The sequence below is a fragment of the Anser anser genome (assembly GCF_964211835.1).
Source record: "Anser anser genome assembly, chromosome: 18".
Lineage (NCBI taxonomy): Eukaryota > Metazoa > Chordata > Aves > Anseriformes > Anatidae > Anser > Anser anser.
The window spans coordinates 10,119,089-10,142,781 of NC_139739.1; the positions used below are offsets into that span (position 1 = coordinate 10,119,089).

A 23,693-nucleotide genomic window follows, 5' to 3' on the forward strand; every position below is an offset into this window, starting at 1 on the left:
TTCCTGCTGCCTGAGTGTCCTCCTCTGCGCTGTCAGGCTGGTTTTGCTTAGCACGGATGGTGGAGCAGGAGAGTAAAACCAGAGCTCTGAGCTCCTCTGGGCACACACCTGGGGCTTTGCCGCTGGTGTGCCGATCCAGTTTGCTCCTGGCGTTGTTCCTCATCCTTACACGATGATGGACAATCACAGAATCACAGAATCGTAAAGGTTGGAAAAGACCTCCGAGATCATTGCTCCAACCGCCCCCCTACCGCCAATACCACCCGCCAGACCATGTCCCCTTGTACCGCTCAGGATGGACTTCCGCTGACACTACACCGGGTTCTAATGGCAGGGGGCGAGAGCCCGCCCCGCAGCACGCCCCTCGGCTCGGCTCGGCTCGGCTCGGCCCTGCGGGGCGGGGCCGGGCGCTAACGGGGCGGGGGCTCCGGGGCCGAGCAGGGCCGGGCCGGGCCGGGCCGATCCCATCCGAGCCGTGCCGGCGGAGGGAACGGCGGCAGCAGCATGGGGCTGGAGCTGTACCTGGACCTGCTGTCGCAGCCCTGCCGGGCGCTCTACATCTTCGCCCGCACCAACAACATCCCCTTCGAGTTCAAGCACGTGGAGCTGATGAAGGGTGAGTGGTGGCGGCGGGGGGAGCCCCCCAGGAACCCCAATCGGGGGGTGCTGGGCCCGGGGCTGTGCCTCGCGTAAACGGGAACGGGAACTGCAGGTGGGGGCTTGTCCTGCCCACCCGGGGCAGCTGGTACCCCTGGGTGCTGCATCGGGTCCTGCTGCCCGTGGCACTCATCCTGACGGGGCTGAGCAGAGGCTCACGAGGATGGTGAAGGCGTGGGGGGGGACAGCCCGGTGGCCGGGAATCTGAAAGCTGTGAGCTCCGGAAGGGAAGCGTTTCAGGTTGTTTGGAAGCCAACCAGGAGATGGTAGGCACCTGCCCGAGAGGTAGGCTATCTTTCTGCCAAAGGTTGCCCAAAGATCTGCATCTCCTTTCTTTGCAAGAAAAGCTGGTGAAAACTGTCCTTCAGCCTTTTCAGAGCTCTGCAGGATTTGAAATTGAGTTAACGTATTGGCCTGAAGAACCAAGTAAGGTGAGAAGGCTTCTGGGGCTGAAACTGATAAAGAAACAAAAGAGGCTCCAGCTTTAAAAAAACAAACCTCAGGCGTGTTGTGGTTGAGGCTCTGGGTGTTCCCCTTCATGCCTTGGCTGTTCATTGAACACGCCTCGCTGCTTCTTTCTTCACTCGCTCCTCTCGGTAGGAACAGATTTTGCTGTTCCTTGCAGCTGGGGGTAAGCCCATCCTTTCCCTTCTTTCCCAGCGAGCTCTTGTGGCGTGATGCAGAGCTGCCGAAGAGGAGACTGGTGGGCAAGCCGTGAGAGCATTACGGGAACGGAGAAACTGAAAGAGATGTCAGGAAACTGAGAGGAAGAGAAGTGAAATCAGTCACAGCTTTCCAGTGCTCTGTGGCCCCGTGGTGACAGCGTTTGCATTTGGTCAATGGATTTTAGAGGGGCAGTTTGGCTTACAGGAATGCTAAAGGTGCATCCCACTCCTGGCGCACCTCCCTTTCCTCTGGGGGGCTCCTGAGAGCTGGGCTCAATTACCCCAGGATGTGGGTGCTGGACAGAGGGCACACTGGCCCCAGAATGAGCCCTCCCTGGGGGATGCACTGTGCTGTGACATGTGCCAGTGTCTCAGTAGTGCCAGTGTCTCAGTACGTAAGGACCAAGTGAGGGGACGGACGCTGTGATTTGTGCTGGCAGCTGGTTCAATTGTGGCCCACCTGAAAAGCTGTTGGGTCCTGTAGGGTAGGTCTCAAGGAAACACGGAAAGAGTGAGAAAGAGATAAAAATCACACAACACTCCAGAGACACCCGAGGATCGGAATCTGTGACCTGCGTGTAGGAAATGACAGTGTCTTTTTGAAAAGGGGTGGAGGAGACAGGCTGCAAGCCAAATAACAAGGGGAATAGTCACAAATCAGGTTTGCCAAGTGCTAGGAAAACTAAGACCTTTTCCAGAGCATCTCCCCGGGCACAAAGATTCTCAGTTGACTCATGCAGAGGGTTAGATATTAGAGAAACTTGAATACAGATACACAAGTATGACTGAAGCCAGGGGGCTGGAAAAGGCTGGCACAAACAAAGGTGTGTGGGATTGGGTCCCGATGTAGTGAAGCACACTGAGACTTCAAATGAACAAAACATCTCCAGTCAGGTTCGCTCTCTGCCTACTTTCTGCGGGAAAATATCTATTTAGTCTGAGGGCTAAAAAGATAGTTGAATGTAAATTACCTTATATTCCAGACCAAAAAAAAAACAAAACCAAAAAACTTTGCTTTCTCACTGTCCTTGTGGTTAACCCATCGTCTTTTGTGATACCGAGATCCTTTTCCCTTTCTTCCAAGCTCTAGGTTTGGTGTTCGCTCTAGGTTTGTACCCTGACAGGTAACCTCCAAGCACAGACTTTGTGCTGATACAGTCCTGATTTGACAAGCACTGCTGGTATGAAAGGACTCTTAACAACCTCTTGATAAAGGTCAGAACGGTTCTGGTATGCAGGCAATAAGCTGACATCATAGAGCAAAGCCAGTATTCACCCTGCAGCACTTTTCGATTGCTTATAAATTTAAACAGGACTGTACTTGTACAGTCAAAGCTGGAAACGTGAGGCCAGATGGTCCCCATGGACTCCTCAGGTGTTCCCAGATGGGTGCTGAGCATCACTGGCGAGTAAAATGTCTTGTTCCCCTCCTCAGGGCAGCACAGGACCGAGGAGTTCAGGAAGGTGAATATGCTGATGAAAGTGCCCGCACTAAAGGACGGTTCTTTCACCTTAGCAGAGAGGTAAGGCTCGAATAAGCTCAACCCTCTACTGAAGTATTGGTTGTCCTAACGCTTAGATTCTGCCAGTGTGCTGCTGCGTCTCTACTGGGAGACTCCAGCGCAGACAGTTGCTTGCCTCTTCCTTGTACATAAAATAAACTTGTGTTTTACGGGAAGCTTTCTCTTGTAAGCAACTCAACCAGCATTGAGTGGGAAAAATCCGTGAGCTGCTGCTTGGAGCCACCTTGCATATAGGCAGTGTTTCTGAGCTAAAATACCTGTCCACATGTTCTCCAGCTCTCTGCCGTCAGCGGAGGGCTGTAGTTCAATGCACTACATCTGACAGAAGGCACCTGCTGCAGGATGGACAGGCAACGCAAAGCTCTGATTTGGTGTGAACTCATTCTGCGGTTCATATTTGCTCAAAAATGTCCATGGGCTAACTGTACAGCAGGCCATGTCTGCCTCAGTGTGCTGATATATCAGATAATTGCTGTCCACGAGCAGCTGGTCAAGCCAGCACAAACTCTGCCATGTGCCGTGACTACCTGACAGTTAATGCAAATGCAAAATTCGGGGGAGGGAGAAAAGACAAGGTGCTTTCATCTCAGATTGCCTGATCACTGCTCTGTCTTGTTCGCTGGCAGCATCGCGATCCTCCTGTACCTGGCCCGGAAATTCAAGACTCCTGATCACTGGTACCCCGCTGACCTGCAGAAACGGGCTAAGGTGGATGAGTACCTGTCATGGCAGCATGTCAACATTCGTGGGAAGGGGAGCAAGCTGTTCTTAACTAAGGTAAGATCATTATACACTTAAAAACTGAGTGTTACAGCCCAGGAAGTAGCCCCGTGTGCCAGGCCTTTCTAAGCAAATGTACAGGCAAGGTGACAGATGGGAACAAAACTGGATCTGGGATTGATGTGGCTGATCAGCGGAGCCAGGTCTCTGCCTAACTGAACTGGTCCGTATCCTTCACGCCGTAGCCACAGCTCCATGCACGACCTGAGGTCTGTGGGGCTCGTCCCTTGTAGATGCAGTCTGGAGCAGCACGTCCCGTGTGTGTGTCCTGGGTGAGCAGCAAACAGCAGATACAGCTCGCTGGCTTCTGCCCAGCTTCGTGGTAAGAATGAACCTCCCACTGGAAAACAAAATGCAGCTGCTTGGAGATGATGCAGCCTTCCCCTGAGAGAAGACACTTGTGGTTGAAATTTCAAACTTTCTAGGGAGGAGACACAGACAGACAGGAAGCAATGGACACTAATGTTAATCTGTCATGGGAGAGGAGCAGTACCAGCTGTTCTTGTGCATGGCTGGTGGACAATCCTCAGAAGAAGGCAGGTGGAGGTCTGGACTAAATTTGGAGGGAAACATGAAAAAAGCAACTTTTTTCTTCTCCTTGTCAGGTGCTGCTGCCTCTCCTTACGGGCCAGCCACTGTCTCCGGAGAAACTGGAAGGTGTTACTGAAGAGCTGAACGTTGTTCTGAAGCAGTTTGAGGAGAAGTTCTTGCAGGACAAGCCCTTCATCGTGGGCAACGAGATCTCCCTGGCAGACCTCGTAGCGCTGGTGGAGCTCATGCAGGTGAGCATCAGCTGCAATGCTGTTGGATACGCAAGTTGGGTTGTGGGCAGGCCAGGCCAAGGGCTGGCTGCAGCACCACTTCCTTCGTGCCAGACCTTTCTCTCCACAGTTTACTCTTTAGTGAAGTTAAAACTTGTTCCCTTTTGACTTTGATCAGAACTGAGTTTTCCAGGAAACACCTACTTTGATGGGACACTTCTCTCTATAGAAGTTCGGACAAAATTCCCATTTTCTTGTATTTCTTCTGGGAAAAAAAAAAGATAAATTACAAAGTAGGCAGAGAAGAATGAAGGAGGGATTGGAAGAACAGCTCCCTTAGATCAGGAATTCAGGAGGAGAGAAAGTAAACTCTGCGTTTGTCTTGAGGGAGCTGAATGTCTGGTTCTTGTTAACCACTGCTTTGTCTTTTAAGTGGCAGAATAGGGACTCCTTGCCCTAATTCCTAGACAGAAGTACTGAAGCACTGCCCATGCTGTCTAGGAAGAGAATCACCTTCTATTTTAGGTGAGAATAGATCTATTAGATTTTCTCAAAGTACCAGTGTCATAAAACGAGCCACAGAAAGTACGGGTATTTAGATGAGACACTGGTGTGCATGGACCTCTGTGTTCCACGTCAGGCAGTTCCTGGGTTAGCCGTGGCTGCGCTTTTGCTGCAGGTCACAGGGGACAGCAACTGCTGAGGATGACAGCTCTTGCTTCCTGCAAGCTAAGAGCCAGAGATGATCTCCACCTAATAAACTCCATGACTTTCTGCTGACTTGAGCTAGAGGCACATCTGTGCTCCGTTCTGGTCCCAGCCCTGGCAAACACCTCGGCTGACTGCTGGCAGGAAGCCTCACGCCCAGGTTCTGTTGCTCTCTCTCTGCAGCCTGTCGGTGCTGGCTACAACCTCTTTGAGGAGAGGCCAAAGTTAGCGGAGTGGCGCAGTCGGGTGGAAGAAGCGGTGGGGAAGCAGCTCTGCCAGGAGGCGCACGAAGGGATCTTGAACGCCAAGAATTTGACCGCTGATAAAATTGCACCTGAACTGCTGGAGCACTTCAAGCACCAGCTCCTAAAGCAGTCTAGCTAGAATTAGCTAATTCCACTCAAATTAAAATGAATTATTTTGTGCAGGCTTTTTCTAATATTTCTGCATTTCCTTTAAAAATCATATGAAAACACCATTCCACAAAATGCACTGCAATTACAGCCTTTCTGCAACTGAAAAGGGAAGAAAACTAAGTCTTAAACAGACTGCAGTGAGCTGCTTTCCTCTCTCGTCCACTACAGATATATGAGCTGCAGCCCTATAGGCTTTTCTTTCTTGCTCTACCACCACTGGATCTGCTTCAGGACAGAGGCAATTCAGTCCACGTGGGAACAGGGCTAGTCAGAACTGCCCTTTTTGGCAGAGGTTTCCTGAAAGGGTGGCAGAACAGAGCTACCTGAAACAAGGCATTTTAGTTGTAGAAAAAGATACTCACTTTGCAGCAAGCCCAGTTGGAAGATTTTTGCTCACTTGGTAAAGAGAATGGCCAAGAACCAGCCCTTGGCTGGGGGACCCTGCCCAGGAAGGTATGGGAGCACCTGGCCACTAGAGGCTGCTGCATTACTTGTCGGAATAAAGGGACACAGCACCCGAGGAGCAAGGAGGCTGTGCAGGTTTTCGAGTGAGGTCTGGGAAGGATGGGGTGAATCCCATGAATAAAGGTCCTCAACTGTAGACTTCTGCCATAATCTACAAAGAACAGACTGCACAGTTGAGAAAAGCTGCTTTTCTAGGTGAAACCACTGCCAACCACACAATCCCCCTCCTCAAGCCATATTGGTGCTCTGTCCTTTCCCCCGAGCTGCCCTGTCAGCTCGATGGAAGACATTTAAGCCAGGTTCTGCACTGCTGAACGCTGCTGTGGCTGGGCCAGTACCTGTGGCAGAGGGAGCTGTGGTGACCAGCCCCAGGGTGAGTGGAGTGCCGAGCTGGTGAACCGGCCAGTGCCTCAATACTGTCAATGTTCCACTACTCTTCTGTCGTGTCAGATTCTCCAGTAAAGTTAATGGTTACACTTACCATGTGTAGTTCTGTTTGGATTTGTAAACAGGATTTGGAAGGGAGCGGTCATGGATTCATTACACACACTTGCGTAGCTGCCTTCATAACCTCTTGGCTGTGTCCTTTTGTACCCCTCTTGCCTTCCTGTCCTCTTCCTGTCTCTGTAACCTTCCATTTCCAGGTAAGAGCCATGACGAGGGTTCTAGTTTCCAGGACTGTTTTTTTCCTCCTTATTAAGCATCAGTTGCAGCTGGAAGTCTGTCTGTCTCTGCGCTGTGGTCTGCTAGATGGTTACACCACCCACAGTGGTGGCAGCGTGGTATGCTGGGGGTGAGATGTCGGCCACCTCAGCCACCCCCAGCATACCACAGCAGGTTAAGTGACTCAGTGCTCAGAAAAGGTGAAAATAGCTGCTCAAACCAGTCTCACACTCTCACCAGGACCTGCTGTTTTGGAGGGGTAAGCCAGCTGTCTCTTCTGTGTTTGAGTTTCCTGAGTAAACCTGCCCTCTAGTTCAAAAGGGCACCATGAACCAGAGCTTGCAATGCACGTCCCTCAGGGCCGAGATACACCAGCCAAGCAGGCCGGTCCCCTTTTCATTCTTCCAACCTGCAGGAAATCCTAAACGTCAGTGGTGAAAAAAACAGATTTACCCCCAAACTCTTTCGGTTTCTGTGCTGACACAGGCAGAGGATACTTGTCTTCTCACCTGATTTTTATTGGTATGTTTGTTGAGGACAGCCTGTTGAACTCCAGCCAGAAAACTCAGTGACAGCAGCTTTCTTCTGGCCTTGAGAGTGCTTGCATGGCTGCTACCTGACCAGTAACCTCTCTAAGTGCTGCACTGGTCCTCTGCTGTAGCAGTTTGCCTGCAGTGCTAAACCCAAAGAAAATGGCCTGTTTATGCCATACTGCCAACCACTTCCTTTCTTTTATAACTTGCAGCTTACCACATCCACCTGGCTGGGCCTCAGTGCACCATCGGAATAAAATAGTTCCTTCCTTGCTACCTCACCAAAGCCATCCCACCTTGCTGCACTCTCTCCTGTTGGCACCTTTTGTACTTTGTGTAACTTCAGACTCCTGACCTCCAACTTCTCGCTTTTTTGTAGAGAGTAAACTTCCTATTACCAGCACAGTAAATTCCTCAGCTTCTGTTCAACTATTAACAGAATAGAGACAATCAAAACCAAGAGCGAAATGTACAGAGTGCTAATCTTGGCAGAGACCTCAAATGTTAGCAGTGCCTTTCTTGATATACATTTCCTTGCAGAATCTCTAGATAGGGCTGCTGTGCATGCGAAACCATTGCATGAGCCAAAGCAAATAGTGTCTTTTTTTTTTTTTTCTTATTTATGATACCTACAGCACAAGAGCTCTGTGTAAGAGAGTCTTGACCCAATTTTCTGCTTGTTTGAATAAAGCACAATTTCCCTAAAGGTCACCCATTGTGTGCTCTTGCAAGGACGCTGCCTTCAAAAACAAGTTAGAACTATGTTCAGAGCCCTTTTGTCTCGTGCTCCTCTGTTGCCAGTGTCACAGAGGATGAACACACAGATCAGCTACTGCCTCTCTCCAGCATGGTCATGATGACAGGAGATTTCAATTTTTTCCCCATAGTATTATCCATCTGCTCAAAGCCCATCTGAGTCCCAGGTTCTTGTTCAATGAAGCTGCATGCACAGTGACCACTGGCATTTCAGGCCCACCTGTGCATGCAGGACAAAACACCTCCCCACAGTTACTCCTCGCACGGCAATAGAGTTGTACAACAGATAAATCTGCCTCGCTGGTGTTTGTTTTTTTTTTCTCTCTAAATCACGGAGATAGAGTATCTCATCCTTGTACTTTGCCTTCTGCTTTCTCTCCACCTCCCCCATTTGGTTCATTTGTGTCATTTGATCTTGGCTGGTTTCAGGCCCTAGGCTAAGAGCCCCAAGAGCAGCCCTCTTTACCTGCCAAAACCCAACAGGTTGTGCAAGAGTTTTGCATGCCTCAGTACACTGTTCGGTATCCACTCCCCTGAATATGGAGAGATGTTATACCTCCCATGACAGTTTAAGTTGCTGTTCTGAATCATTTTCTTTAATTTTTGCCAGGGACTATTTGTAAAGAGGTGAGAGCCTGTGCTTTCTAGAATAAAACAAAACTGTGATACACTGAATCAAAAGAAAGTTTAAAAAACAGATACATACCCCAAGACATTTTCTAAATGATTAAGAAATACAATGCAAAACCTACTGCATTTTTTCTTGACAGTGCCTACAAGTACGGGGAGGAAAAACTTCCTTTGAAGTGATGGAACTAAATTAAAATACTGTGCTAGAACTCTTGTCAAAAATAATGCAATAAAATGTCATATAATGTGACCAGATTAAAAATATCTCTTTGGTTGTGTGGGTTGTGCAGTGCAGTCAGCAAACTGGAGAAAGACTTACAGAAGGAACTTTTCCAGGACCCATGGAAAAAGTCCTTGAAAACCCAGATAGGACTAATGGCTTCACTGAACCATGAATCAAGGATCAAAGTGAACCCACACTACTGATCTTGCTACCCACCACTGGGATCAACGAACTCTCTTCAGTGATATTTTAGAAGGACTTCTGACCATTTTGAAGCACAAATGACTTTTCTGCCTATTGTTACCTGTGCAGAACCACATTCATGCTCCTTTTCCCCATTCCCTTACCATTTAAGATTTCCTTGCACTGAAGGAGTTTGACGTGAGCTTAAGCACCTACCACAATACTCTACAAGCTTTTGTCTCTGGCATGTTGTGCTGCATGCAGGTGCTCTAGAGCGTAACAGGAACTAAAGCGTGTACACAGCCCCTCTCAAGCTATTCAGGCCAAGAAACTGGAAAAAAATATATTGCGCAGTTCTAAATCTGAAAAATTCTTCCAGAAAATAGGTGTGTGGTGCAGTGAACTCAATACTTGATGCTGAGACACAGGTTGTTCAAAAGGTTCATAGACTGACCAGTCTAACAGAAATCCCTGTTCTTAAGAAACTGTTAGAGCAGAAGCCTTGGCAAAGCGATATTAAACAAAGCACCTGAGAGCATTCCAGTTTTTAATTTATGCAGTCAATGATCTCACTGCTCAGCATCTGAACCTCTTCACCGTCCTTTGTAACGATCCTTTGTACAGGTAGAACAGCAACTGGTCCTCCAGCTCCCTCTCTTTGAGGTTCTCATGGCTGTTTCAAAGGATTTGTGTGTGACGCGTGAGCTCTCTGGCACAGCACTGATAACAAGGTGTCGCTGAGCTGAGGTGGGTTTGACTGGGGGTGACTTTGCTTTGAGTGGTTCAGCTGCTGTGAGAGTCAATGACATCCCTGTACTTACCAGCACGTCGCTGTCCCCGAATCACACAGCTGAGAAACACTGTGGGTGCATGCGAGGACTCAAATTCAGCCTCAACTTTAGTTCTCCTCTGCTCACGTGGAGATCTTAAATGACAAGTAACAGGGAGAAAGGAGGGCCACTGGCCTGTGAAGTGCCTGCAGAGAAGCCTTCCACGCTCCACTGCCACCCTCCGCGTCAGGGTGTCACCTCACCACACTGTGCAGGGCGCGTGACGGGGGAGCTGAACCCCAAACCCACGGGGTGCCGCAGCCCCGCTGCACGGTGCTTGGCACCCAGCCCTGCTCTGAGTGCGTGCACCGCTCCCCGTCCCTACCACCCTTTCCCCCCAGCAGCCCTACACGCACGGTGCCAGCAGCCTTCTCCTTTCCCAACCCGCCATTTTGTGGGGCACGGAGCACCCCCGGCACCTCCACCTGCCACCCTCTGCGGCCTGGGACGGTTCCCCGGGGACACCCCGCCGCATTTCCCCTTCTCCACCCCGGGGGGGCCCGCGGGAACCCCCGGCCCTCAGCCGGGGCCCGGCGCCTCAGGGCTCCCCTCAGCGCCGCCGCCGCCCGCGGAGGGCGCGTCCCCGCCCGGCCGGGCCCACGGGGAGGGCACCGCCCGCCCCGGCACGGTTCAACCCCCGCCTGCCCGAGCGGGGCGGCTCCGGGCGGCCGTCGCCAGAGCCGGCGGCGGTGGCAGCAGCGGCAAACAGCGGCGGCAGCATGGGGCTGGAGCTGTACCTGGACCTGCTGTCGCAGCCCTGCCGCTCCATCTACATCTTCGCCCGCACCAACAACATCCCCTTCGAGTTCAAGCACGTGGAGCTCTTCAAAGGTGGGACGGGCACAGGGGAGCTGCCCGGGGGATGGTGGGCGGGCGGCGGGGCCGGGGTGCGAGGGGTCCGTGTCCCCCCCCCCCCCCGAAACTCAGCGCCCCTCTCTCGGCTCTTTGGCAGACTCGGTGCTGGGGAAGAAGCCGGCGGCGGCGAGCAGCGCGGAGCAGCCCCGCACAGGTGAGGCTCCCCCCTGCTCCCCCAGGGGCCGTTATTCCTGTCACAGCTCCCCTGCCCGGCCGGGGGGCTCGGGGCTGGAGGGGTCCCGGCGGTGCTGCCTGCCCTGCCTGCCTGGTAGGAACAGGCTGTGCCCTGGCCCGGCTGGCAGCAGCCCAGGCCGTAACACAATCTCCTGACAGCAGGCCCCAGGCGGTGGGGGCACCCTGAGGCGGCGGGGGACGGGTGCTGGCAGCCCCCGTAGCTCCAGGCCCTGCGTGCGGCCACCGGAGCAAGAAGGGCCGCTGCCCCGTCACACGTCGCTGCGAGCAGCAGGTGCCTTCGTCTCGCTGCTGTTCGAGGAGATCTTTCACCTCTCTGAGCGAGGAGGCACGAGGGTTTCACCCTGAACCACTCAGCTGTGGGATCAGCGCCACACGGACCTCCTGTCACAGCTACATCCCGAGCTGCTGCTTTGCTGGGACTTGCCCAGGGATTGAATCGTTTTGAGCTGTTCCCATAGGGGCGTTCAGTCTGCTCCAGATGGAAATGCAACAGTCCTCTCCCAGCTAAGGGGGTACGGCACTGTCAGTGTGTGCTTGGGGACATTGAACAGCAGCAGGAGGAAACGCTTGAAATCTGGAAGTGAGCAAAATGCTGGAGCTAGTGGGAGCATGAGATCACCTGCTTACGAGAGGAGCGTGGGGATGCAGAGCTCAGAGACTTCCATGGGGTCGTACCCTGGTGGCCTTTCGAGACAGAGTCCCATCCTGCTTCGGGAGCTATAAAGCAGGGTCGAGCCTGGCCAGACCGCAGCAGAGCTGAACCTGCTCCCAGCCCCTGGCAGCTCAGCTTGGCCCACTGCAGGGGAAGGACTAGCTCATCAGGTAACTGGGAGATTTCCAACATGCGCCCTGCAGACCCACCTGAATACAGTGGTTTGACCATGGAGCTCTTATTCCCAGAGCTGTCTCATAGCCATGCTGCGTCTATTTTTGTGGATCCCCGAGGAATGTTCCTCCAGCCATTTCTAGCAAATTAGTCACAGTGACAGCCGAGGACTGCTCTGGGTATGGTGTACTTAGCAGAAATTTTCAGCTGTTCAGACTCGTCCAGCTGTATAAGATGACTATTGAACATTTGCATATTGTATTTTCTGAGTAAATTGTTTGTTACTTCTTTGCCTAAGGCAAAGCATCGTACTTGGAAATCCTTGGCCGAGGAGATGATTTGGCAGGGACACAATTGGCAAATCAACCAATGTTTTTTGTTTGTTTGTTTTTTTCTTATTTCTTTTGTAGAGCCGTGTCCATTTCTCTTTCTACCATCAGTGAATCTTCCCTACACTAAGAATCCTTCTTGTGTGCAGCCTGCCCTGCTTTTTGACAGTGTACAATCTGCTTATTAAAGTTTTTCCTCAAAGCCCAGCAGTACACACAATGAGTGTCCCACACCCCTGTGGGACATCAAGAACTAATTATGACAGATGCAACCGATGCTAAACAGCACCATAAGTCAAGTGAACATCACAGGACTGATAAAGATGGGCTACACAGTAACTGAACAATAAGGCTAACTCTGCTTGCTGGGAGAGAGGCACAGTCTTAAACTCCGCTGAACTGCAAATACAAATACTGGTCTCTATTCTAATGCAATAAACAGCCAGTCCCACTGAAGCAACCTGGAATTAGTGTTCATACCGAGGCCTTTATCAGTTTGCAGCTCAGTGTCAGAGTCTTGGCACAGGTCTTTTGTGTCTGGATGAGCCAAAGCAAATACGATGCTGTCTCTGGGCTGTGGTGCAGTCTGTGTAACAGACACTGACCTACAGTCCAACCTGCTGTAGTGACATGTCAGTCCCATGAGGAATGTGTATTCAGTATTCCTGCTGAGACTGATACACTATGAAAGCAGGCTGAAATCTGATTCAGGCTGCCTTTACCCACTGCTTACTTCTCATATCCTTGCTTTTCAGTTGTTCAGTACCTTAGATGATAAACACAGGCAGTAGGTTGTAACAACCAAGCAGCTAGGTCTAAGAATAGACTGCTCATTAGCTGCAGGTGTTATTGACTTGCAACTTTCTGCTGCGTTTTTTGCAAAGACCACCTGAATTCTACAGATCTAGCCCAAGCTGAGCGTGATGACCACTGGCCTCTGGAGCCCCTCTAAATGCACAGGTCCAAACGCTTTCCCAGAGCAACTCCTTGGCTAGCAAGAGGTTTACACAAATCTGCCTTGCAGTCTTTGTGATATCAATCATAGAAATAAGGCACCTTGTACTTGTACTTTGTCTGCTGGCTTGATGTTCTGTTAGGGGTGGTTTTTTGTTTTTTTTTGGTTTTGGATGTTCAAGTTTCTCAGATAATAGGCTTGTTACCTCACACTTTCCATTTGTCTCTAATTCTTAAGAAACCCTTTCTTCCTGCCTTTCCTGACGCTGCTGCCTGGTTCTGCTCTGCATCTTGCCTAGAAAAGCGGGAGGGCATGGTCACTGTAGGCGGTTAGAGACACTTCCCAGTGAGACAGGAGATGGGCACCAGTATTCCCTCAGACAGTGGATGGGTGTGAACCTCAGTCTCCAATGAAGCTACTTACGCTGGAATTTAAAGACACTTCCCAAAGAAGAAGCAAGGTAGAGGCTGGTCAGCTAGAAACAAGAATAGGGTGGTAATGTTTGCTCTGCTTGAATTTTCTCGTGTGAAATCAATATTGGGAAAGTAGTCAGAGACCTTTGTGCATTCTGTATTTTGTAATGCAGCAACCTTGCTTTCTCCAATGCCTTCCCACAGCCAGCTGTAAATAAATTTGATAGTCCAAAGACTGTTTTTATTGCTTGGAGACTATCCTGTGCTGCACTTTCATCCATTAAAGCGGACACTGCCACCACCTCCTGTATGGCAGCAAATAGTTCTTGGAGATGTAGATCATTGTCTGTTAGTTAACAGAACTTTTTTTTTTTTTTAACAAAGGTATTTTTGTATAAGACTTCCTGCTGGTCATGCTGATTTGATTTGATCAGGCTTCGCACCCTGGAATATCATATCTCCTTATAGAAAGCATTTAAACCAAGCAAAGTAAACAAACTTCTCAAACCTTTTATTTTGTACTCTTTCCTGGACTTTTGTACAATTCCCTGGCATTTAACTGCTGACTTGCAAGTTCAGCGCCTTCAGTGAGAAATTGAAAACTTGATTAGATATTAGCCAGCAATTAATGCCTCCAAACTCCAAGTAACTGTGGAGTTTAAACTCTTTTATGGGATAGCTTCTTCCACTTATGTTTTCCTGACAAAGGTAGGTTGAAATGCTGACCCAGAGCTGTGAGTGATGCAGGACAGAGGTGTTTGAGTTGCCCTGCCCCTAGTGAATGTCCACTGTGGCAGAATGAGTTTCTTTGTGAATCCACTGTTGTATTGCTGACATTCATGTTTTTCCCATTTCAGCAAGAACCCTGGAAACATCCTCTGCTCTGTGTGTGCTGAGGGATCAACATTTGCTTTCTTTGGAAATGCTCAGTTCCCCCTGCTCTTGAGCCACAAACAAACAAGGGAAAGATTTTGCTCTGTGTGTCTTATAAGCTACCCGGGTTCTCTTTGATTAATTAACCACTGCAGTGATCTCTGTGGGCCCAAGGCTCTTAAGTTGCTTTCCATCATGACTACATCCTAGCTTGAGTCAGCCACGTTTACAAACTGGAAGAAAACAAACTTGGTTTGGTGTTGTCTGCTGGAAGAGGAGCAGGAGGAGAAACCGTCTAACCTCGTCAGGATGCTCTGCATGCAAACTCAACTTTTCCAGTCCCTGCTTTGTTTGCAAATATTAAGTATTTTTCAGCTGCTCACTTGTCTAACTTACATCCTACCTTACATCTTTTTCCCCATATCTCTAACTGTAGGACGCTGTTCTCAAGTCAAGTTAGTGTTTTCAGTACCGGTATCGTCATCATGGTGTTCAAATGCCTCTTAGGGAATGATTTTTCAGTATCTTTTGCAGGAAATGCTGGTACCAGAGTCAAGCAACTTAATTCCTGTATAAAAATGTGAACTGCTCCATGCCATGTGACAGGCCTGAGCAGACTGCAGGCTGTAGATGGCTTTTACAGTCACTCTTCATTTCCATTACCTTTTAATTGCTTAATATGCTCATATAGGAAAAACCTAGCAGAGTTCACTGATTTTCCAGTTGGATACACATATTTCATTAATCATTCACTGGCTGTTACTCTTCTAACCTCTGACTTGTCTGTTCATGTTCTTAGGGCCATCAAATAGTGAAGGGGCTAGCAAAATCAGCCTCTTGAAGAAAGTACCAGCACTAAAGGATGGAGATTTCACCTTAGCAGAATGGTAAGAGCTCAGTCCTCAGACCTCCCGGGGCACCAGTAAGACATACGGTGTTCAGGAGGTGTCATTCCCTCTGAATGACTAAGGATCACAAAACTGGCCATTTATGAATGGGACAGATTATTGATCTGCTTTGGCATTTCAGGTCCTTTGTTCCTGAAGAGAAAATAAATTATATTTATACGTGTATATATATATATCAATAGGCAGTTTTAGGCTAAACAGTTAAAGCTATGCATTATTTCAGATAGACATGATCCGTACTTGGAGATAAACAACTTAGAGTCATTAGAAAGGCTCTCCTTTAGCAGGAACTTCTGTAATTATAGATTATCAACTAGCCTTTATGTCTTTAAGTCTTTTTATGCAGAAGCAAGCATTTTCTGCCTAGGATGACATTATAAGTGCTTGTTTCCTCCATCACATGCGTTGCTTCTCAATCTGAAGAGGTTAATGTGTTATGAACTCACATCTAGTTCCTGATGTGATGAAAATATAATTATGATGATATTTTTATATTTCAAATGTATTTGCCTTCAAAAGAGAACTGCAAAGATTGAAAAAGTCTCTGCAAAGTTTCATACCTTATAACATCTTAGTCATTTGTAATACTATAACCTCATTTACTCTGTTTCCATTTTCTGTTTGAATTATCTTTCATAGTGTAAACAAATCATTTGACTTAAGTTGTTAATCTTCTGAATGCACTTACCTCAAAATAGGATCATAAACATTTCTTAGAATTGTTTAAAATTGAATAAAATCCCTTTTACGCTAGAAAAAAACTAAGGAGCTACTTTTGTTTACCTCGTTTAGTCATAACAACAAATTAACGCCTACAGAGATGAAATTCAGGTTTCATAATGTAAAATTAATGAGACTTGTTAATAGTGTCATAACACTATAATAATTGAACTATGGTAGTATCAGCATAGTCAGAGGGTCTGCAGTTTCTTTCTTTTTGTCAGCACAGGGTTATCTATGGCATCTCTTTGTAGTAACAGCCTACTCATTGTTGCAGATGACTAAGTTTTTTTTCCATCTGACTTTTCCTGCTAATTAGTGGAAGTATAAACATGTGGACAAACACAAGAAAATTCTGTAGGCTCTCCCTACTAGGACTTCCACTGGCTTCAATGAAAGGTGCAGGCTAGAAAGACATAGATCTGATCAAAAGGCGACATAATTCATTAGAAGGTTTCATTTAGTACACAGGCACATAAACATTGAGCAAAAGTCAGAGAAATGGGTCAGAACAGTTGAGGAAATGGGGTTAACGTTGCTGATAGATGATCATGGAGGTTTTTTGTCTGTTTACCCCACTACTGTCCAGCAGTACAATGCACTTCTATCAGTGCTGTGATTTTCCAGCAGGTCAAAGTTTTCAGGGGGACTGAGGTGATAAAGTTCCATCTCTAATGTCAACATGAATTAGGTGCCTATATATGGCCCCTAGGCTCTGTCAGAAACCTAGATCTGAATGCTTTTTAGTGTTCAGGAAGTTCAGAAGGGGTAGGAGAGGGAACTGAAGTGAAAGCATTCTGCATCTTAACTCCCTGACCCCTTTCTTGTCTCTTGTTAATGTCTGAGCAGCACTGCCATTCTGCTGTATCTAAGTCGAAAGTACAACACTCCTGACCACTGGTACCCATCAGACATACAAAAACGGGCCCAGGTGGATGAATACCTCTCATGGCATCATGCTAACATCCGGGCTAATGCTCCTAAGACCATGTGGATCAAGGTAAGGAGACTGAGTATTAAAATTAGAGTAAAGCAATGTTTTCCTGGCCAAATACTGAACAGGCCCAGTATGGAGAGAGTTTGTCAGAATCAAATAACAAACCCAGGCCATTCCTAGCTGAAAGGAGCTGGCAGAGAGGGAGCTGTTCCTAGTTGCTTGACATCAGGATCTGGCAAAAGCAGCTCTGGTCTATTTGTTGTTTTCTTTTTTTTTTTTTTTTTCCTTAAAGTATCACAGAATCACAGAATCATCTAGGTTGGAAGAGACCTCCAAGATCACCCAGCCCAACCTCTGACTAACAAGTCCTCCACTAAACCATATCACTAAGCTCTAAATCTAAACATCTTTTAAAGACCTCCAGGGATGGTGACTCAACCACTTCCCTGGGCAGCCCATTCCAATGCCTAAAAGTAGTACTGATAGAGAAGGTCTTGAAGGCCAACAGACTTTTATTGCCTGGATTTATGAACAAATATATAACAGATTGGGTATTGCCTCTAAGGGCCTTCCCCTCCCTATGCAGCTGTGCAGAGTACGCACACACAAGTTTTGCTTCTCTGGCAAGTACATGCGTTGTTGCTGGAAACTGAAAGGCTTGCATTCTTCACACATCGAGTCCATGCAGCCCCATGCGGGTGGAAATCCAGGAGACTTCTCCTTCCAGCACACTTACATACTACCCTGAAATAAGTTCAGCAACAGGTAGAATAGAGATACAGAGAGTATTTCTTTATTCAGTGTGTTCAAATCAATTTACATTTAGGCAAAATTAACAGAATCACCCTGAGGCAAAAAAAAATAATAATTACACTGAGGCTGTTCACCTGTTTCCAATCAACTCACCAAAAAGCTAATGCAACTCTTTAGAGAAGCCCAGATACAAATATAGCCCTACAAGTACAGCTATAATAGGGAATTTCAGATGAAGTAAAGGTTGCCAGTAAACAGGTAAGAACTTCACTCTTCCTGTGTAAAGTTTTGCCCTTGTTTATGCCTAACGAAGCATGTCAGGACTCAGTTAGCTTTTTGATTTATTGACGTTTGAATTTTTGGCTAGAGAGACCAGAGAAGCAACACAAATATGAGTCAGATTTGTACAAAGAGCAGTTTCTTCCGGTCTCTACAGGCTGTTATTGCGCTGCTCCAAGAGAAAGAAATCCAACTCGTTGCTGATGATTAGGTAACCCAGAAAAGTCCTCAGAATAAATGAAAATAGGGAAACATATTAAGCCACTGTCTAACAGAAGATACATCAGCTAGTTGTGTGAGAAGATAAACTGCCCTGAGATACAGAAAAGGAGAAGCCATTTCAAATGACTGTACCCAGAGATCCCATCATTCCTAATTGGAAACACTTAGGAAGAGAACTGGCCCTGAATTTTCTGATGAAATAGATTATACATATATTTGGCAAAAATCATGGCTTGGATTAAGCAATCACAACATGAGTTGATGAATATACTAGCAGTAAGTAGAAAGTCAATCCACTCCCACTGGTGGAAATTTACATCTTTAAGTTTTTCTCTAACTATATTTTTTTAGCCATGGTAGGTGGAGGCAGCATCATTGTGAAATACTGCGGGTTCTGATGGTGCGTACACCTCTGTGAACGGTGACAAACCTCATTGAAAGGCTACTGCACCCTGTGCCAGCAAGCCCATGAAGACAAGGACCACACTTATGATTTCTATGGAAACATTTCTAGTGGTCTAAGGAATGGTGCTTGGAAGACCACAGAAAGGGTGGTGTACTTATGACATTTACTCACCCTCCGCCTTGCTCGTTGCTGTCACGCAGAGGAAGACATTTCCTGCCTCTCCAGCCAGGGCTGATGCGTTCCACTGCCCCCTACGCTCCCTGCCACAGCCACCACTGTGCCTTGCTGTGGTGACCTGACAGGACTGGCAGCTGCCTGCCTCCAGCGGGCAGTTACACGGCAGGGTGGACACCAGGGGTGGCTGATGGGCCTGCAGCCAGCTCACCAGTCTTAGACTGTTGAAACCGGGGACTTAGCAGCAGTGACTGCTGCAGAGATCTGTCTTCCTGGAAGCTGTTGCCCATTTTTCTTTTGTACCCACTGAGGGGGAGTGGGAAGGCACAATGCCAGGCACAAAACACTGAATCCTTGGTTTCTTTCTGTGTCTTGGTGCTTGATAGCTGGAGGTCACTGTCACTGCAGATCAGTCACTTTAGACTGTGTGCTCCCTGCCTGTGAGCTACTGGAAACTACAGCAGTATATGAAGCTCTAAGATCATCCTCCCTAAGATCACTGACAGTCATGAGTACCTCACAGGGTGTAACTTCAATGACTACCACTAAATCCGTGAGAAGACAGCCGACTGTACTCTACATGCATTTTCTCCTCAGGTGCTGATTCCTCTCTTCACAGGGCAGCCACTGCCCTCAGAGAAGCTCCAGGAGGTTATGGAGGGGCTCGCCACTTCCCTGAAGCAATTTGAGGAGAGGTTTCTGCAGGACAAGGCTTTTATCATCGGGAATGAGATCTCTCTGGCAGATCTTGTGGCCATTGTGGAGCTGATGCAAGTGAGTTCTGGACTGTGGTAATGAAGTCTCAGCACAAGGGAGAGCATGCTGCTGGGCAGGGAGGGATGCAGCATGTGGTAACACTTCATTAGAAAGAGGAGCAAGGGCATATCTCAGCAGAACCAAGACAATGAAGAGAAGACAGGAGTGGGCTCAGAAAATCAGTTGCTTTTTATTTTTTTATTTAAAAAGCTGGCTGCAACCGATCTCTTTTGTTTCTGTTCTCTAGCAATACTTCTCCTTCATCCTTTATCCTGATTTTATTTTTAACCCCCAGAGAAAAAGATAATAAATAAAGCAAGTAAGAAGCAATAGCAGGCAGGTCTGATGACTAAGAAAATTATTTTAAAATACTTTTATCATACAAAAATATCCTTTTGATGGTACTTGCCCATGCCATGTCTGGAAGACGCAAGACTGAACCTCAGACAGAGGCAATCAAATTAAGTCTGTTACAAACTCCTTGTTCTTTCCCAGGCCATCAGCGCTTGTGTCCTGCAATCCAGAGGCGATTCCTTCTCCTAGTTCTGTATCCCAGAGACTGAAAAATAGCACGTTCTGCTTCTCTACAACACTGTGTTTCTGCATGTGGCACAGGCAGAAAATGGAAGGCAGTAGATTATGTCAGCTAAGACATCTGTTCAATTAGTAATATAGCAGACCTTACAGTAGACTGCGGTTGTCCCTGGAACTGTCAGGCCACCACATCCTTGATTCTGTAGCTTAATCTCAGTAAGTGGCAGTAAGTGGTAGTTTTCTCTGTTACTCTCTAACAGCTGTTCCTGCACTCAAGAATTGACTTATGAACGGCCTTTAAAATACAGACTCGCGTCTGTGCCCCCTAGATAGATTCACCAGACTAGTGGAGATTTCCCTCCTTGTTCATGCTCCTCCATGAGCTCCTCCCCTGTCTTTCCCCTGCCTGTACCTGCAGGTACATTTTTGGTGCCTGTTGTCTTGGCAAAGAGGGGGTTGCCCAGTGCCTCACCGTTGTTCTCTCTCGCTTTCTGCAGCCTGTTGGTGTTGGTTGTGACGTTTTTGAAGACAGACCTAGACTGATGCAGTGGCGCAGGCGGGTGGAGGAAGCTGTGGGGAAAGAGCTTTTCTTCCAGGCCCATGAGATGATCCTGAATATCAAAGAACTGAGCAACATTCAAATTGATCCACAGCTGAAAGAGCATCTGGCGCCGATGTTGATGAAGATGTTGAAATGAATTAACCTATGTTACCATTTTTCCTGCCCCCCCCCCCCCTTTTTTTTTTTTTAAAAAAAAAAGCAAACTTCTCTGATATCCAGCTCTACATGTAACTGGAAAGAGCACTGTAATTCTTACACAGAAATTGCAGGCTGTCCTCTGCCACTTCACCAAGACTTCCCTGCATCTTCGGGGGTGGTAGCTGGGGAAGTTTTAAGACCTGAAACATTAAATTTGTACAAAAGGCTGAGGCCCTATGGGTCACTTAGCATCTAGGTTGTATTTTAGTGTCAGTCTTCTCAGAGATGGTGGAGATATGAATGGTGTTTTCTGCCAAAATTTAAGCCAGCCTGCAAACTGGAGCATCAGAGAACTGTACAGGATGAGGATCATTTTTTTTCATGTATTTGTAACATTTGCAGCTAAGTGGCAAGCACTGCAAAGCGTACCTGATCCTCACCTTCCCAGCGTGTGTCTCTGCCTGGACAAGTATGGAGCAAAACTACAGGTAGTCACAAAAGTGAAAAAAGACATCACATTTTTCTTGGAAAGTTTCTTATTGCTGGAGCATGTTGCTTGGCCACCCATGTACATTCCATACTTCTGTTTGCCTTTAGGATCCTATGAGAAGTTTATTCATATTCATCTATAACTGTGAATCTTTGTAATTCTTTAGTTTAACCACAACTCTCCAATTCTGAAAGTTGGGTTTTGTAGGTGCTTGGTCTGTCAGTACACATGTGGCAGGGCAGTTCTTGGGAGATCTGTGTAGTAAAGACCAAGCAACCTCAAAAAGCTGAGGGTGGCCACAGCCTTCAAATAACTGCCTACCTAAATACTCTGTTGATATTATATAGGGAATACACTGAAAGAATGCATTCACATTCTTTCATTTTTTGAAAGAGAACATGACTGCAATCAATTTTTCTTTGTTTTGTTGTTTGTTGTTGTTTGTTTTTCTTTTCCTGTGGTAATAGTGCAATAGCAATCCACATTCCTCCTAGAAAATGGAGAGGAGGAATAAATCCAGACATGCTCTTCTGAGATTGTTTTGGATGGAAGTTCACCAAGTCACCCTGTGCAAGCTGAAGTAATAAGATTTTGTGGCATTGAGCAACATATGCATCACAATAATATAGGGCAGAGAGTTGTTTTGGAGCTTCAGGGCTCTTTTTCTTGGCTGCGTTTACTTCAGATTAGTTGTAGCTCAAATATAAAAATCTTTTGTACTGCAGCACAATTTAAGTAAAATAACAATTTCTAGTGTCTTCAGTTGAAAGTAACAAGTAGTGAAGGATGCAAAAACTGGTGGAATATCTCCGCATACTTCCATTCACAAATAGCTGCTGCTCTTGAACCTTACCCTGAAATCTTTGCCCAAGAGCTCTTTCTGGAAGGAATGAAGACAAAATGAGTAAATAATTTGGGAACTGCTTCTCTCAGTAACAGAATAGCTTCTTTTCTTTCCAATACTAACATGTCTTGGCTAGTCACGTATCTGCTGAGTTCTCTACAACCTGATATGTTTTGGTGATGTTTTTCTATAAGGTTTCAGTTCTAGATTATATGGATTTAGTCCAGAGCCAAGGGACATCTTCAAATTTCCAGCTGGAAAGAGAATTCTATTATATATTTGAGCTTTCACTAGCAGAAAATTTCATTTTGTGATGATGTTCTCTATAAGAACAAGAGAACTGACTGAAGTCTCTCTTTTCATGCATGAACCAAAAACATTAGAAACAGGCACGCATTTATTCTCACTTTCCCAAACATTGGCTGAATAATATGTTTTAACTTACATTTTATTCACAAATATTGTCTATAACTGAGTTAAATTTTAAATGGGAAGTGGTTGACTTTTGAACTTTGAGAGTGGAATTTCTAAGTGACTGATGACACATACAGATGTCTACAAGTGGAAAGAAAAACAACAGGATTTTCCAAAGGCTGAGCAGGATGGAGACTACTTGCTGCTGTGCTGTCATCCCTCTTGGTTTATCACCCTGCAAACTTTTCAGTCATCTGCTCCAAGACAGAAACAATAAAACAAATGTCTTTAGTTTAATAAAAACTCTGGGATTCTGGGTTGTGCCCTGAGGCCACGGACAATTTGCCACTCACGTTGCTCGTCAAGAGCAAAGGACAAAGCATATCATTAAAAATGTTTGTAGCAGACCCTCATCCTGTTGTAGTTGCTGACTTCTGATACTTAAATTTCTTTTGCTTCTTTTTTCTTGGGAGGCCTTCTGACATGCTGGTCTCTTGCTTTTGTTTTGGTGGTGTAGTGGTGGGGTTTTTTTTGGCCTTGGAATTTATTTGGAAGAGATTTTTTTTAATATTTAAAGGAATGAGAAATAGAAAAATGGATCCTAAAGGGCATCTTACGATGGGTCAATGATTCCCTGCAGCCAGGCAGTGGGCTTGGGCCTGGGGTTTGTAAGGTGACTGAATACCCACAGTGTCTTGGTTTTGGTGACAAATTCGTTTGTCTTTCACTGGTGGTGATAGCGAGTGCCCTGGAGAGAGTTCAGTACAGTCTCCTAGGGCTTCTGAGTGGGCAAGTCGTAAAATCTTCCTCACTGCATCTCTGCTATGCAGCAATGACAGCAGTGGTTTCCTTACCCCTGGCAGAAAACAGAATTATTACAGAAAAGTAATTACTGTGTGGAAAAATACCATGTAGGCAGTAACACTGTATGAATTCATGGTTATTGCAGCTCAAGATCATCCCTTAATTATGAGATTATATCTTTCTGTAAATTTAGCCTGAAATCTAACAGCTTTTCTGGGTTATTTCTTCTGGGTTTGAGGGGAGCTTCTGTGCCACCGCTCAGCGCAGCCAGCAGCCATCCCCTGCCAGCTGCCAAGCCCCTTCTCCATCCTGTCTCTCTTTTTGCAGTCAGTCTCTCCTGGAAATCCGATTCCAGCCTTTCTGCTGGCTGCTTTACACACTGCTCCCCGTGCCAGTATTGTCCTCGCTGGCAGCACTGAAGGCCAAACAACTCCCTCAGCAAGGCGAGCAGCTCTATCAGTTTTCATTAGGTTCATCGATAACTGTGGAAAATTAAAAAATAAAAATAAAAAA

At 47.0% G+C, this 23,693-nt stretch overlaps 1 protein-coding gene across 1 annotated transcript; it reads left to right on the top strand.

Annotated features, from left to right (window-relative positions):
* The first annotated feature begins 413 nt into the window (after positions 1-413).
* LOC310883745 (uncharacterized protein) lies at positions 414-22,789 on the top strand. The gene is made up of 11 exons (XM_083804558.1): positions 414-616; positions 2,758-2,845; positions 3,472-3,622; positions 4,231-4,407; positions 5,278-5,473; positions 10,094-10,624; positions 10,746-10,802; positions 15,039-15,126; positions 16,717-16,867; positions 19,236-19,412; positions 20,426-22,789. The coding sequence occupies exons 1-11, from the start codon at positions 505-507 to the stop codon at positions 20,624-20,626; spliced, it is 1,929 nt and encodes a 642-aa protein (XP_083660684.1). The 5' UTR covers positions 414-504; the 3' UTR covers positions 20,627-22,789.
* Positions 22,790-23,693: the final 904 nt, after the last annotated feature.

Bases quoted from the DNA above. Each gene is read 5' to 3' on its own strand.
- LOC310883745 (XM_083804558.1), top strand. From the start codon at position 505: ATGGGGCTGGAGCTGTACCTGGACCTGCTGTCGCAGCCCTGCCGGGCG. The intron at 10,803-15,038 runs GTGAGGCTCCCC...TCATGTTCTTAG, and splicing joins CGCGGAGCAGCCCCGCACAG to GGCCATCAAATAGTGAAGGG. The intron at 15,127-16,716 runs GTAAGAGCTCAG...ATGTCTGAGCAG, and splicing joins GATTTCACCTTAGCAGAATG to CACTGCCATTCTGCTGTATC.